Source organism: Bidens hawaiensis, unplaced genomic scaffold (assembly GCF_021521415.1).
Source record: "Bidens hawaiensis isolate Kalapana, Puna unplaced genomic scaffold, B.hawaiensis_p1.1 tig00040684_1, whole genome shotgun sequence".
Classification (NCBI taxonomy): Eukaryota; Viridiplantae; Streptophyta; class Magnoliopsida; order Asterales; family Asteraceae; genus Bidens; species Bidens hawaiensis.
Genome location: NW_027505674.1, coordinates 51,346 through 68,845, shown reverse-complemented (window position 1 = coordinate 68,845; position 17,500 = coordinate 51,346). Strand labels below are relative to the sequence as shown.

At 35.3% G+C, this 17,500-nt stretch overlaps 1 protein-coding gene and 1 pseudogene across 2 annotated transcripts; both read left to right on the top strand.

The window, feature by feature from the left end:
* The first annotated feature begins 9,802 nt into the window (after positions 1-9,802).
* On the top strand, positions 9,803-12,168 carry LOC143614664 (protein-tyrosine sulfotransferase-like; annotated as a pseudogene). Its single transcript, XR_013150326.1, has 9 exons — positions 9,803-9,896; positions 10,246-10,408; positions 10,492-10,563; positions 10,637-10,925; positions 11,014-11,154; positions 11,222-11,326; positions 11,398-11,660; positions 11,739-11,858; positions 11,935-12,168. The product of XR_013150326.1 is annotated as a protein-tyrosine sulfotransferase-like (transcript).
* Positions 12,169-14,867: 2,699 nt separating this feature from the next.
* On the top strand, positions 14,868-17,099 carry LOC143614673 (GATA transcription factor 11-like). The gene is made up of 3 exons (XM_077088042.1): positions 14,868-15,041; positions 16,179-16,424; positions 16,506-17,099. Exons 1-3 carry the CDS (start codon positions 15,024-15,026, stop codon positions 16,962-16,964), a joined length of 723 nt encoding a protein of 240 aa, XP_076944157.1. The 5' UTR covers positions 14,868-15,023; the 3' UTR covers positions 16,965-17,099.
* Positions 17,100-17,500: the final 401 nt, after the last annotated feature.

The window sequence follows — 17,500 nt, the reverse complement described above, 5'->3', positions numbered from 1 at the left end:
ACCCAATGCGAGCTACATCTTCAAACTCTAATCGAATCCGAATCCACATATTATCAAATCTCATCGGTCTTCTAATTTAATTATTGATTTAACCATTAATAATTAGCTATTTGCGGGTGGAATCAAGATCGAATAAAGTAAGAGTTGGTTGGGAAAATTGGTGTAAGTTCAATGTTGTGAACATATTATTACCCTCGTAATTTGTAATTTAATGACTAGTTAATTGCCAGCTATCCTTCACTTGTAGCCTAGTGATATGATGTGAGGTTGTCAATTCAAATCCCAATGCTACTTGAGTATTAGCCCCATCGTGTGTTACGTCAGAGAGTCATGCTCTTGTAATGACACAACGATTGTTAAGTGCCTACTGACGGTATGGTTTTCCAGGGAAACATCCAAACCAAATTCTAAAATCAGCGTGAAATCGGTTAAGAAAACATATTGTGAGTAAAATGATAAAAATACTGCCTTTAAATAATAATAAATTATTTAAATCGGTAGCATTGGGCCATCGGTCGGAATACGTGCCGGCCAGTTAAACTGTATCGGTTACTTTCAGATCCGTTACAGTTTATTTATCTTAACCTAACCTCTAAATCACTCTCGCCGCCACCGTTGACTCCGGCGAGCTGGAACTAGTAATATTTCAGACAGAATCGAACGTTCTGGACGATCCGAGAGCTTAATTTGAATATAATTCCCCGGCCACCTGAGCTTCCTGCGGCGGAGTACGCAAATCGACGGCGTTATTGTGCAGCACGAGATCCTTCACTTTATATACAGGTATTCAATCACCAAAAACCCTAGTTTTACAGATAAAACCTAAATGTTAATTATTATTAAATTATTTCCATTTGTTAACAGTAATTAATTGGATTGAAGTTGACTGACTGATTGACTATTAGGAGTTCAGTGAATGGATCATGTTCTTAGATTAGCTCTGCTGCTTATGCTTCTTGTCAATGGTATGTATCAGTTGTTGGGTTTCTATGAAATTAACAAGCTTAGTTAACCATTTAACTAGTCACAATTAAGGCGGAAGCGTGATATTTACAAACTAAACATATGTATCCATGTGTTTATATATGTATATGTTCATGAATAACCTAGTTTATTCATGTTATAAGATTACCAATAATCTATTTACTAGAAACCCGAAGCAAGGATCAAATGATACGGAAAAGCTAAACTATCAAGCTTGTAAACACTTACATTCTTAACCCTTTAAGAGTTTAGTAGATGGTTGAAGAAGATGATGATGTGAATGCTAGACTTTCAAAGGAAAACCCTCAAACGGAATATACCCCGAGCCTCCAACACACACCGAGCTATGCTAGGAAGCTTGAACACGAAAAAACCCGAGACCCGAGCCCTTCCTTTTTCTTTTGGCCGTAAACAAGAAAGAAAGAAAGAAAGGAAGAGTTGTTATTTTTTGTTTACTTGAAAGTGTATATATCTTGATCTTTTCTTTTCCTTTTCATCATTATACACCATCATGCATAACATGGTGTTTGGTATTTGTTTTAGTCAACACTCAACCTTTTCATGACAATATTATTGATCAAGACATGGGGTGTGGGGCCCACCCAAAACCGGCCCCAATATATTTATTTATTTATTATTATTTTTTTTTTTTTTATTTTATACTTTATAAAATATATAAACACCCCATCTTTTATAAACCATTTTATAAAAGAATACATAGTTAAATAATCATTCCAATAATAATTATTTGAATAAATAAATTAACCAATTAATTTATCTAACACTTTCAAGTAAATATTCAGAAACCCGATTTTCTGAATGTGTCGTGTTCAGTATTTGTTTTATAGATCTTATCTTAACAAATATATAATTGGTGTGTGTCTAACTCGTTATTGGGTATGACCCGACTTGGATCAAACACGGCTAGCCACATTAACCTAATTATGTGTCTCGGGCATACGGTATTCCAACAATCTCCCACTTGCACGTGACTCATAAGAAGTTAATGCTAATGGTGAATACCGCCTAACAACAGGTCACCACCACTAGTGTGTTTGACTAAGTGCCATTCAATAACATCATCCCCTTCAAGTCCATACTTGATATGATATAGGTAAGTCTTATCATTATATCCCTTTGTTACTAGATGTCCTGTTAAATCGAAGAGACACAGAGTGATCATTCTCTCAATGATTTAACTTAACAGGCCTTAGACATCTAAACTCTCAACACATAAGAGGAACAAATCCCATCTTGACTGCATACATCCTTGTTGACATCTCGTATGATATCTGAGCTCTTTCTTTTACGTCATCGTGTTACCGAAAAACAAAGAAGAGAGTCAAGTTATCAGACTTGATGAAAAACCAGATCCAATATGCATCTCAGGTCAAAGGACACAATAATACTCGCCTTTACTCAAGGATTACTTATGATCAGTTGCACTAACTCTATGCAGTGATCCTTGAGAGCGGATCATGTCCAATATTTGTATCCCACAAATATTTATAAACCTTGGTGGCAAACCTATGCCCTATATTCATCACATGAATATCAACCAATCCCAGTTCATAATAGTCTTACCTTCATGCCTGTTCCCACAAGCATGATCGACTACGGACGTTTAGAACAACATAAGTCATTCATGGATTAAACATGCAAATATAGAACATAACTCATTGAATAATTAAACATAATTAATTTTCATGAGATACCCATTATATTCGTTCTTATACAAACACTAAACACAGATTAAATCCACTCACTAGAATACCGAAGTCCTAATGCACAAACATGACCCTCATGCTTTGGCCTATCGAGGAGCTTCGTGAGTGGGTCCGCAATATTTTGATCGGTATGAACTTTATGAATACATATCTTTCTCTTTTCAACTTCATCCCTTATGTAGTTGAATCTGCGCTCAATGTGCCTCGTTTTCTGATGAGCACGAGGCTCCTTGATCTGTGCAATAGCACCCTCATTGTCACAGAATATCTCTAGGGGCTCCTGAATGGTAGAGATAATCCCTAGATCCATGATGAACTTTTTCATCCATGCAGCCTCTTGGGCTGCCATTGAAGCGGCGATGTACTCAGATTCTGTAGTGGATAACGCGACAACATCCTGCTTCGAACTCTTCCAAGAGACAGCGCCTCCATTCAAAATGAAGACATATCCCGACTGTGATCGAGAATCATCTCGGTCAGTTTGGAAACTCGCATCCACGTAACCCTTTACGACGAGTTCCTCCTCACCAGACCCATATATTAAAAACATATCCTTAGTCCTTCTAAGGTACTTTAATATATTCTTGACAGCCATCCAATGACTGTCACCTGGGTTGTGCTGGTATCTACTCGTTATGCTTAAAGCATACGAGACGTCCGGTCTAGTGCACATCATTGCATACATAATAGATCCTATTGCCGAAGCATAAGGAACATGCTTCATCCTATCCTGCTCTTCCTTAGAGCTAGGACTTTGGGATGAGCTTAACACGGTTCCTCTAGGAATAGGTACCAAACCTTTCTTAGAGTTTTCCATCCTGAACCTTTTCAGGATTTTATCAATGTACGCACTTTGATTGAGTCCGATCAATTTCCTTTGTCTATCCCTATAGACCTTTATTCCCAAGATATATGTCGCTTCTCCAAGATCCTTAATTGAGAAACGACTACTTAACCACGCTTTAACGTTTTCCATACTTGGTATATCATTTCCAAATAAAAGTATATCATCGACATACAAAATAAGGAAAATGATTATACTCCCACTAGCCCATTTATACACACACGCCTCATCACTGTTTTGGACGAAACCAAACGCTTTGATTTCTTTATTAAAACGATGATTCCACATCCGTGATGCTTGTTTCAACCCGTAGATTGATTTCTTTAACTTACAAACTTTATCTGGATTAGATGGATCGACAAAACCTTCAGGCTGAACCATATGGACATCTTCCTCAAGATATCCATTTAGAAAAGCGGTCTTGACATCCATTTGCCATATCTCATAATCAAAATGAGCTGCAATGGCAAATAATATCCTAATCGACTTAAGCATCGCGACCGGCGAGAAGGTTTCATCATAATCAATCCCTTGAGTTTGCGTGAAACCTTTTGCTACAAGTCGTGCTTTGTAAGTATCTAAATTTCCATGCATATCGGTCTTCCTTTTGAAGACCCACTTACATCCAACCAGTTTGGAGTTAAGTGGACGATCAACCAATTCCCAAACTTGATTATCGTGCATGGATTGCATCTCGGCGCTCATGGCTTCAAGCCACTTGTCACAATCAGGTTGTGACATAGCATCTTTGTAGGAGATCGGTTCATCCGAATCGACCAAGTAGCAATCATCCACAAGAAATCCATATTTCTTGGGAGGTCGACTAATCCTATTAGATCTGCGAGCAACGTGTGTATGATCAACCATTTGATCATCTTCAACATCCTCGTGTTGAAAGCTAGTATCGACCAACTGTGTATCATCCAGTGATTCTTGAACCTCTTCAAGTTCCACTCTCTTTTCACTAGGTCCTTCCATAAGGAACCTAGTTTCTAAGAAGTATCCTTTGCGTGAAACAAACACTTTTTGTTCACTAGGATCATAGAATATATATCCTATATCATCCTTTGGGTATCCTATGAAGATACACCTGATGGATCGAGCCTCAAGTTTATTTGGGGTGTCACGTTTAACATAAACTATGCATCCCCATACCCTTAAATATGAAAAGGATGGAACCTTTCCATGCCACACTTCATAGGGTATTCGATCCACCTTTTTGGTCGGGGCCATATTCAAAATACGAGCCGCTGTGAGTAGCGCATATCCCCAAAATGATGGCGGTAGTGAGCTTCATGCCATCATTGATCGAACCATGTCCAACAGTGTTCGATTCCTCCTCTCGGATACTCCGTTATGTTGAGGAGTTCCAGGAGGAGTGAGCTGTGAAATAATTCCACAATCTCTAAGATGACCTTGAAAAGCATCACTTAGGTATTCGCCTCCTCTATCGGAGCGGAGTACCTTGATTGTTCGGTCGAGCTGATTTTGTACTTCATTTTGAAATTCTTTGAACATTTCAAAGGCTTCATGTTTGTGTTTCATTAGATAAACATACCCATATCGACTAAAATCGTCGGTAAAGGTAATGAAGTACCTTTCACTATTCCTACTAGTTGGCTTGAAAGGTCCGCATACATCCGTATGTATGATACCTAACAAATCCTTAGCCCTTTCATTTGTACCTTTGAAAGGCTCTTTGGTCATCTTGCCTTGAATACAAGATTCACACTCATCAAACGAACCTAACTCGTTTGTTTTCAAAAGACCTTTCTTTTGGAGAGTATTTATACGATTCTTGTTTATGTGTCCAAGGCGACAATGCCAAATGTAGGAATCACTCAAATCCTTTTTGAGTCTTTTAGTAGAAGTTTGATATAATGAGCTATTTAAGGTATTATCATGAACCAATTCATAAATACCGTTGTTTGGTACAGCTTTAAAATAAAAGATACCATTAGATGATACATGCATTTCTGATCTTACAAATTTAAAGTCAAAATTACATTGTCTAAGAAGGTGCACAGAAATAATGTTCCTAGTCAAACTAGGAGCATACAAAACATTTCTCAAAACAACTTCCAAACCACTTGGAAGCGATAAAGTGAAGTCTCCTCTAGCGACCACGTGCACCCTTGCACCGTTGCCCATGAAAAGATTCACTTCGCCCTTCTTTAAGTCTTCATTCTTTTTGAACCCCTGCAACCAATTGCAAATATGAGTTCCACATCCGGTATCCAATACCCATGTGTTAGAAGAAATAAGATTTAGCTCAACATTAATCATAAAGACATTACCCGAGGTATGCGCCGCATTCCTCTTGTCTTTTAGCTCTTTTAGGTAGACCGGGCAATTGCGTTTCCAGTGTCCGGTCTCCCCACAACCAAAACAAGGATCATCCTTATGACCCCTCGGTTCCATAACCTTTTGTTTCTTTGCCATAACCGGTGATTTGCCCTTACCCTTAAGATGCACAGGAGGACCCTTTCTTTTGGCTACCTTAGCCTTAAGATTGGGTTGAGATCGATTCTTGGATCTACCTTCATTGATCGCAAACATGGGTAAAACCCTTTTGCCCATGCTCGCCTCGGCTGTTTTAAGCATTGAGTGAAGTTCTCCAATGGTTTTGTCCCACCCGTTCATGTTATAATTTAATACGAAAGTGTCGAACCTTTTCGACAAAGAGTTAAGGATCAAATCCGTTGCTAACTCTTTTGAGATGGGACAATTGAGCTTGGCGAGGCGATCAATGTAACTTTTCATCTTAAGTACATAAGTTGAAACTGGTTGATTATCATCCATTCTACATGCATGCAAGGCTCGAACCGTTTCGAACCTTTCAACTCTTGATTGCTTAAGGAACATTTCCTTAAGTTGAGTAATCATGTCGTACGCATTATGGTTTTCGAAATCCTTTTGGATTTCGGGAACCATAGTCGCCAACATGAGGCATGACACTTGAATGGAATCTTCCGTGAGTTTGACCCAATTCATATATTCGACCTCACTTCCCTCTTCCGGTTCTTCGGGGATAGGTGTTTCCAAAACATGATATAATTTTTCTTGTTTTAGAACAATCCTTAAATTTCGGAACCAATCCGAAAAGTTATTGTGGTTAAGACGGTCTTTAGCGAGAATAGATCGGAGAGATACGTTTTGGACGTTAGGGATTATGTTGTCGTCGACGTGTGCGGCCATCTGCAGAATTTTAATTAAGTTCATTTTAGTGTTTTACCTTTTAATTATTAATACCCTTTTTATATATACCAAATATAATTAATAATTAAAATCTAGAATCCAACGATAAACCCGACTCCGGTTAGGTGACCTTTTTCCCATTGTCGGTTTATCAAGGTAGTTATTCATAACAATTGCAAACCCTTTTGCAACTTCTAGAGTTTATGGGACCGGTTCGAAATCATATTTCGTGTCGGCATGTTTATCCCATCAACACCTATTAGACCCCATGCTTGGGTGACCCTCTTCACATGGTTCTAATTTAAGTCGTCCTACTTGTATCAACTTGTAATATTAACATACAAACGGTTAGGTGACCTTTTTCCCATTTATATGCCAATATTACCTCAACATATTAATTTACTCTACGTGGTTAGGTGACCTTTTTCCCACTAAGAGCTTACTAATATGTTAAGCGTTATACAAAAGGATGGTGTTTTAACTTATTATCCTTAATTTTAAAAGGGAATTTTTAGTTTTAATAATTCTAGTTGTAAAACTTTAAATCATGTTCTAACATGCATTTAGTAACACGATATTTTGAAACCATTTTTCAAAATTCTAATTTATAATAAAGCCATTTTATTATGGGCGTGAGACGGCTAGTTAATAAATCCATTTTATTAAACTATGTGTCACGTAATTACCGATAATTATTAGAACCCGTTTTATGCTTTGTTAATTAATTCTATGTGACGAAGTTGATATCCTAATATCTAACAACCACACAATCAAACAATCAATTAACAAGCATACACAATTATACTAGACATGAGCCACTAAATTAGACCACACTTGTTAGCCGAAACAAGTGTGTGTCTTAGGTCCAATCCTAAGGGACACATGACACATGGATGTTGTAGCTCCCACTCGATCCCGCATCCAAATGCTTCGAGCATCTTCTTCAACCCCGTTGTGATCCACTGGGCTTGAACTTGGGCCTTAGCTTCCATAAGCTTCCATTTGGGCTCAATTGGTGGGCTTAGGTCCTTTTGGGCTTGAATCCCTTAATGGGCTTGTGAGACCCATTATTACCATACCCGGCCCAATTAGGCCCAAACTTCCAATTTTGCAATCTTCTTTATTTTACAAAACAAATGTCCTAATACATTTTTCTATAAAATAAAGATATTACAAATAACCTATTTATTACATACCCATATGAATAAATAATTACAAAATTACAAAATTGCCCCTAATTAATTATTACAAACCGAAACTTGAATAATTAACTACAATCACAACATCAACCACAAACAAACATCCACTTGGTCTACGGCTCGGTCTAGTATTTTCAAACATAACCCGTTATGTCTTAGGAACCCGTTCCAAAACCCCTTGGCTTTATCGGGCCTAGCCCAACCCAATTTTGGGCTTGACCCAATAACGTGATTATGGGCTTCGGCCCACATGTGCAAAACACATGGGCTTCGGCCCAATTAAAAAACTCATGGGCTCGGCCCATTTAACCAAAAATGGGCTTCGGCCCATATAGTTTTTCCCTTTAATTTCCGGTTAGCCCAATAACCATATTAAAGTGGGCTTCGGCCCAAATTCACCCGAATTGGGCTTCGGCCCATTTACTCGGTTTTAATTTTTTTTTTTTTTTTTTTGAACAAAGCCAAAAACAATAACAAGATTAAATACAAAAAAAAAAACATGCATGTTAATTTTTGTATAAAATCTTTCAAGGGGAAAAAATATAAAACCGAGAACCCGAAGCTTAGTTTCCCGTATCCCGGCTCTTGATGCCATTTGTTGGGTTTCTATGAAATTAACAAGCTTAGTTAACCATTTAACTAGTCACAATTAAGGCGGAAGCGTGATATTTACAAACTAAACATATGTATCCATGTGTTTATATATGTATATGTTCATGAATAACCTAGTTTATTCATGTTATAAGATTACCAATAATCTATTTACTAGAAACCCGAAGCAAGGATCAAATGATACGGAAAAGCTAAACTATCAAGCTTGTAAACACTTACATTCTTAACCCTTTAAGAGTTTAGTAGATGGTTGAAGAAGATGATGATGTGAATGCTAGACTTTCAAAGGAAAACCCTCAAACGGAATATACCCCGAGCCTCCAACACACACCGAGCTATGCTAGGAAGCTTGAACACGAAAAAACCCGAGACCCGAGCCCTTCCTTTTTCTTTTGGCCGTAAACAAGAAAGAAAGAAAGAAAGGAAGAGTTGTTATTTTTTGTTTACTTGAAAGTGTATATATCTTGATCTTTTCTTTTCCTTTTCATCATTATACACCATCATGCATAACATGGTGTTTGGTATTTGTTTTAGTCAACACTCAACCTTTTCATGACAATATTATTGATCAAGACATGGGGTGTGGGGCCCACCCAAAACCGGCCCCAATATATTTATTTATTTATTATTATTTTTTTTTTTTTTATTTTATACTTTATAAAATATATAAACACCCCATCTTTTATAAACCATTTTATAAAAGAATACATAGTTAAATAATCATTCCAATAATAATTATTTGAATAAATAAATTAACCAATTAATTTATCTAACACTTTCAAGTAAATATTCAGAAACCCGATTTTCTGAATGTGTCGTGTTCAGTATTTGTTTTATAGATCTTATCTTAACAAATATATAATTGGTGTGTGTCTAACTCGTTATTGGGTATGACCCGACTTGGATCAAACACGGCTAGCCACATTAACCTAATTATGTGTCTCGGGCATACGGTATTCCAACATCAGTATATTAGTTAGGGGTGAGTAATCAGTAATAACCGAACCAAAAACCGACGAAATGAACCGAAATTAATTGAATTAACCGAAAAACGGTTTTCGGTTTTTTTGTACCCTAGCTTAACCGAACCGAACCGAACTATTCGTATGTTCATATCTGCTTTATACCTACGTTTCATGTATTTATACCTCCATTTATGGGCAGGCGTTTAGGACACGGTTCGATGGGGGCACAATTTTAATATATATTTGTATATAACATGTTTTTTTAAAACATTAATGAATGGAGCTGAGCCTAAAAAATCTGAAAAAAGGGCTAGTAATTTAGTAATTAGTTTGTTTATGTTTAATTCGGCAAAAAAATCAGGGCCTGGTAATTTAGAATTTAGTCTGTTTATGTTTAATCGGGCTGAAAAATCTGAACTTTTTGTATAAGGCCTGTTTTATGCATTTATACCTTCATTTCATGTATTTCTATGTAAAAGTTTTAGCCCAAGTTCGATTTTCGTTATTAACCAAACCTAACCAAAAATCGACAAACTAACCGAATAAACTGAACCGATTAACCGAAAACCGATTGGTTAATTTGGTTGAGGCTAATAACCAAACCGAACCATGCATACCCCTAATATTAGTTGTTATTTTAAAAGTTTATTAAAATATGTGTAATTGTCATGATAATCGTTATTATTTTTTATTACTGTTGTTTCATTGGCTTTCAGTTTACCCGCCGTCAAACGCTCTTGATTTCGAGCATTGCACGGCTGCTGTCAAGCAATGGGCATCATCATCTCTTCACTCTGATACCAAAGATAGTCACATTTTAAAAGATTTGTTGTTTTTCCTTCATGTTCCAAGAACCGGAGGGCGAAGTTATTTGTATTGGTAAAATTTTTTACCTTTTATACATCAGCCTTTGTATAATTATATTACAATGTAATTTGATTAAGATATGTATTGATATACAGCTTTTTGAAGAAACTCTACACTAGCTCTCTGGAATGCCCGGGTTCTTATGATAAACTACATTTTGATCCTCGGTATGTTTTATATACATTTAAAAGTTTAGACCTTTTTGGTTTTTAAATCTTATAGCTACATGTTTTTGTGCAGAAAACGGAATTGCAGGTTATTGGCGACTCATGATGACTATAGCATAATGACCAAACTGCCCCGGGAGAAAACATCAGTGGTAACGTTACTTAGATGTCCGATTGAGCGTGTATTTAGTGCATATGAGTTTTCAATAGAAGTTGCAGCTCGGTTTTTGGTGCATCCTAACATGACATCAGCATCAAAAACATCTGCACGTCTGCGTTTAAGAAAACGTATTATAAGCACGCTCGAGATTTGGCCGTGGAAGTATTTAGTTCCTTGGATGATGGAGGACTTGTTTTCTCGGGTATGTTTGTATAAAATTATAAATCTTTTTGTTACTATTTAAGAATTTACTAATGAGTAACTTTTTTTATTACCATTACCATGAACAGAGGGATGCTAGAAAAATAAAAGGTTTGCCTTATACTTACGGGAATGACTCGTATAACATGAAGGAAATTGTTATGCCGTTACATGAATACATTAATCACCCGGTAGCTTTAGACATCATTCACAATGGTGCAACTTTCCAGGTATAAGTTTTGGTGACCGGTCAAACTCGGTCAACTTATTGTGTTTGTTTAATGTTCTTGCAAATAGGTTGCAGGTTTGACAAACAATTCTAATAACCGGGAGGCGCATGAAGTTCGCCATTGTGTCATGACACATCAGACTCTTGGAAAATATGTACTTAAAGTTGCAAAGGTAATTAAATTTTTAAAGGCTAACGGACGGGCCCGTAGTTTAAGAGTTGATCGTTTGACTTTTTGATGCAGAAAAGGTTGGATGACATGTTATATGTTGGACTTACCGAGGACCACAAAGAATCTGCTACAATGTTTGCAAACTTAGTCGGTTCACAAGTGATTTCACAGTTAGCTGCTTCCAATCCGGTCACTGAAGCAGTAAGTAAAAACGGGTAAATTTCATAAAACGGCAACATTCAAATGTAAATATTTAAAATTAGTTTTAACATTAGTTTAATTTGCTTGCTGAACAGGGAAACAAAACGTTAAACGATGAAGCACAAACTGAAAATGTAGCATTACTTCATTCTCTTTGCATCCTTAACTACTCTAAATGTAAAACACGCTGACTAAGAGGCGTTTATGATTAGATGACAGTTGGAAAACTTATGGAAATTTATGGGACTTGTGTTTCTAAGTTAAGATCGTCTCAGTCAAAAAGGCGTGTTGATTCTTTTTAAAGAATATCTCCAGCAAACTTTACGAAAGAGGTATGCTTCTACATTTCTTTCTTGTATATGTCTTTTAAACTGACATGAAACTTATGTTATATTTTGTATAATTCAGGCGCGACTTCATGTTTCTGAAGCGGTTCTCAACAAAATCACTTTGCTAGACAGTCTGGATGTTGAACTATATAAACATGCTCAGAAGATATATGTAAAACAACGTCAAGTTATGGAGCAAAAGTTGGTTGTTTCTGACAAGCTTGTAAGTTCCTTTTTAAGAAATTTGGATTTTAATAATTCAAACTCTCACTTATTGGCCAATAATAATCCAAACTAGCATTTTGACTAATGATAATCCTAACTTTCACTTTTGTTGCCAAAAGCATTCCCGATAGCATAATCTTCACAGATTTTACACTCCATTTGCATTTGATTATACTCGATTTCGCTAATACATTTCTCCATGTCGTTCATAATCATTATTGTGAGAGAAACGAGTGAAAATCAAGTATAAATCTGTATTTGGCAACAAAAGTGAAAGTTAGGACATGTGGGGAGGAAAGAAACGTCTCTACTCAGCCACAAAATTTATTTTGTACACGGCCGGGGGGGGGGGTCTATTTTTCTCTTAATAGGAGTTTTGGGTATCGGTTTATATGGTTCTAATGAACCAACATTAAATTTTGATATCAGTTAATTATCGTATCATACGGCTTTGGAAATAATATTCTATATTGGATTTTTTACTGCTTTTTCTGTCAAATTGCCAATTCTACCCCTACATACATGGTTACCAGTTAGAGGCGCATTACAGTACTTGTATGCTTCTAGCTGGAAAAAGTGAAAGTTAGGATTGTCATTAGTTAAAGTCTTGGTATGAATTATTATCGGTCAATAAGTCAAAGTTACTATTATTGAAGTCCAATTTTCCTTTTCTGTAATACCTGTTTGGGTCAACAGAAGTCAAAACCGGGTTTTTATGTTGACTTATGAAATTTGCATTATTTGCAGGAGAGTAAAAGCTAACATTGGTTTTACATGGGAATTTCTTTACTTGATCTTGTTTATATTGTTACTCTTCTTCATTTACCTATATGTAAATGCGAAAAGAAGAATATCAAAAGTTAAAATATAATTATGATCAAATCATAAGTTATTGCGATACAGAAGTAGTTGTAGAACATGGTGTTGATTAGACTTATGAAAGAATATGTTATTGCTTAGCATACAGTTTATTAACTAACTAACACATGTTCTTTGATGATATGTATCATCTTGTTGGTGGTGAATCTGGTGATGATGATATTACTAGTACGGACACATGAACAGCCTATAATAATAAAGTATTAGTCACATTAGTGTACCACGTTCATTTGTTCTAGATAATATAAGATTCAGTTTTGACAATACAACTTTGATTTGACGCGTCAAATGGTTTTAGTCATTTCTTTATATTACATGTTTGGTCCTCCTTGTTTGTTACTTTGTTTCTTCTACTTTATTTTTCTTTTGTTTTGTGTCCTACCAGAGAATTTTCATGAAAAGTTAATAATTTACTGAATGCTTGAAACCATTTTACGGGGGGATTTTTTTTTTAATTTAAAAGATATTCTTAAAATTTTTAGTGCCATATTCTTAAATTTTTGAAATTACAAGATGCTAATGACAACTCAAATTAAAGCCATAAAAAATGCCTAATTAGATAATAGATAAAAGAAATAGAGAAATATTTTAGGGATGAAATTGGAGCTCTAATCAAGAGATTTTTGTTTGCCACATGATTTGTCTTGTCATTTGTCAATATTTTTTGTGTCCATTGCTTATGGGCCTCGTAACTTCATTCATAACTCGATTATACTTATTTCATGTTGGTCCAACTAGGAGTTGGAGTTTGGTAGCTCTTGATTTAGAACCTCATCAGATTTTGAAATCTAACGCTTTTTTCATAAACACATTTTTTTAAGATTCTAACACGTAGGAATATAACAACACACGTCTTTTATATACGATTTATGTTGGATAATCATACTTCGAATGTCAAAAGAAGCGTAATCACACATTAAAATTAGGAGTATTTTATAACAAAAAATAACTTTTCAAACACGCATCAGCAACTCATACTACAACCTTTTTCAAATAATCGTAGAAATGATTGTCAATCGTGTTTTCTCGTATGAGCAATGAAGTAGCATGTTCACCCAAACATCAGTTTACTTTTCTAATCGTTTGAAAATCCCTTATTATGGGTGTAGCTGAGTCAAACCCAAGCTTGACTAGGCTAGAGTTCGACTCGTTTTGACTTACAAGAGTTGGAGCTCGAGCTCGACTGGTATATAACTTATTAAGTAGTTTATATGTGTTTTAAATTACTTTTATATATTTTGTCAAAAACCTTAAATGTGCCTAAGCTTAGCTTGAGCTCGTTTAGTACCTTAAACGAGCCAAAGCTCTCATTTAGATCGGCTGTGCAGCGTGAAATTAGTACATTGAAATCCAAAAAGAGCTTTCCATATCAGGCTTGGGCTCCATAAGTAAACGAGTTTTATTTGAGATTGAGATTCTGTTTGAGCTTTTATCGAGATCCCATCTCATAGATCGCTAGCGGCTCGGATCGTTTGTACTCCTAGTTAAGATGTCAAAACCCGAAAATAAAAATAAAGGAACACAGGTTTAGGGTTGAATTTTGAGTTTTGTTTTTTTAACACCTTGTGTAAAATACTAAAATGACGATTGGCTAAATTCACATATGCTAAATGAATTCAAGAAAGTTGTAAACATAGATACTGCAGGGACCATTAGCATAACTTAAACAAAAACCTTATTCGAAAAGATATATGTTTTATTGTTTAACCAATAATCGTGTGAAACGTGATATGTCGGTGAATGACAAGCAACGCGGGACCCAATCCATGAACCGGGCGTTACATGTGACGGTGGACCCCACTTTCTCATTTCTGTTGCAAACTAATAAATAATATTATTATTATTAATAATAACTCGCTTCACATTTACTCCATCCCTGTTCCCTCCTATATATGTTTCTTTTTTCCTTTTATCACCTACACCGCACCTTTCCATACACCTTCACCCTAAATAATATCAACACCATTTCATTTCCTCTTAAACCTTCACCCTTCGAAAAACAAAAAATTATTAATAATAATAATAATAACACCTAGACACAAAAAAGCTTTTGATGGTACGGTTATGTCGATGGAGTTACAGGTTAGTGTTCTTTATTATATTATTATTATTATATGGTTTTTTTTGTTGTATATTGGTTTATGGGTAAGGTGTGTGTTTATGTTTAGGGTTTGGTTTTTGTGTTTAGGGTAAGTTTTGTTAGCGGCGGGCTAACAAAAGAAAGCTCTTACGACGTCGTTTTGGTTTTTTAAAAAATGAAAGTTTGGGAATATTCGGTTACCAAAACACGCGTTTTTATTTTTATCTTTATTTTATTAATTAAAATGTTGGTACTAACATATGTATTTTCTTTTTCATGTTATTCGGTTATTTCATTTTTATTAATTATTAGTTAATTAATTAATTAAAATGTTCCGAAGTGTTAACTAACTTATTTAATCTGTTGCTTTTTTTATTATTAAATTTATTATATAAATTTTATTATATTTAATATAAATTAACTATTTTGCAATTCAAAAAGGGTTGTTTGCCTTCTTTATTAATGTAAACGCTATATTTTATAATTGATTTATATAAAAAATACAATAATATTTAGAATATGTTTAAGATTATTTTTATTATAATTGTTATTATTATATTATTTTTCTTGATTGCATTTGCACTTGTTCACATTAAAAAGAAAAAAGAGGTGTGGAAAATGAATGAACCATTTATTTTTAAATTTTATATAAGGAAAAGAAATAAATAAAATCACATTTGTTTTTTTCAAAAAGAAAGTTGGAAATATTCGGTTACCAAAACACGCATGGTTGTTAATCATTTAATTGTATTTCCTTTTTTTCATGTATATCACGATTGAAATAATGGGCTGTCAACTAAAAAATAGTTTTTAAAAAGTGGGTGAATATGTAACAATAAAGTTATTTATAAAAAATGACAAGGTTGACTTTCTAAAATAAATAGGCAAGATCATTGTTGGAACAGTTGTCTCATGTCTGTCCCATGACACATACATGATACAACTTATGATATAAAGATACAACTGTACAAGATTTACACACGTCCAAATCTTTGTTATTATTTCATATGTGTATTCATTTGACTATTTGCCTATTTTGGTTTTGTAACAATTTTACCAATTTATTACTTTTGTTAACAGCTTGTTATATAACATTTATAACTAATGTTATATTAAAACTGACTTAATTTTTCTTCCAGGATAAGAGAATGTGCAAGGCTGAATTTGGTTTTTCTGGCGTGACGGTCGATTATAATAATAACAATAATAATAACGATAATATTAATGATAATAGTAATCGTAGCGCGTGCGATGAGGATTGGGACATTTTGAATATGTTAGATTTACCGATGGAGGGTTTGGAAGGAGATGGTTTTGCGGAAGATTGGGCTCAACTCGGGCCTATACCTACCGAGGTTTTAACGGAGCTCGAGTATCCTATGCTTGTAAGTATCTTCACACGTGTCAATATATTATTGGTTCTGAAATTATCTGGCCCGTGTATAAACATTAGCCCATTTTTGCAGAGTAACAAAACTCAGTCCTTTCAAGCACCTAGCCCAAATTCAGTCCTCGAAAGCCGCAGCACCAGCTCGAATAACAATGGTGTCTCGTTTGGAGTCGAACTCTCAATTCCCGTGAGAACTCGAACCAAACGTTTGAGACCGACATTTAATTCATGGTTAATGTCCGGTTTCATAGTACTTTTAAAGAACGACAAAAAGCGGAAGAAATTGTATCCAAATGTTGAAAACGAGAATGTTGTGGGGAGTAAGAAATGTGCACATTGTGGAGTTACCAAAACCCCACAATGGAGGGGAGGCCCAATGGGCCCTAAAACGCTTTGCAATGCTTGTGGGGTCCGGTACCGGTCTGGAAGGCTTTTCCCTGAGTACCGTCCGGCTGCAAGTCCAACGTTTGTTCCGGCTTTGCACTCGAATTCTCATAGGAAGGTGATAGAGATGAGGCAAAAGACGGTCATGTAAGCGGGATTGATGTTTTGAGTAATGGTGATGATATTGTACAAAGATGAAGGAAAGAATGATATTCATTTGGTGGTGATTAGTGTTATGGTTTAGATCTAGCATATGTTACAGTTTTGGTTGGTAGTAGTAGTTAGTAGTTACTAGTTAATGTGACATTGTTACAGTTTTAGTATTGGTTTTAGTTTTAAACCCATTTATGTTACTTTGTCCTAGTAGGTTTTTTTGAATGATCAGAGTCTCTTTATGATCAAAATCTTGATTTGTGTTATGTGAGTGAAAGGTGAAAAAAATGTTAATCTTGATTTAAGTCAATTCTTGTTCGTTCTTTTATTCGGTTAAAACTTAAAAGTTAAATGAACGAACGAGCATGAACAAGCTTCGTCCTTGTTTGTTCGATTCATCTACATGGCTAAAAACAAATGACCAGTTCACAAAGGAGAATGCAAGGTGACACGTTGCGGTCTTGTCAATTTCATATTAGCTCCCATGAAGATTGAAGAATAGAATAGATAACTTTGTGGGCTCGATGAAAAGTA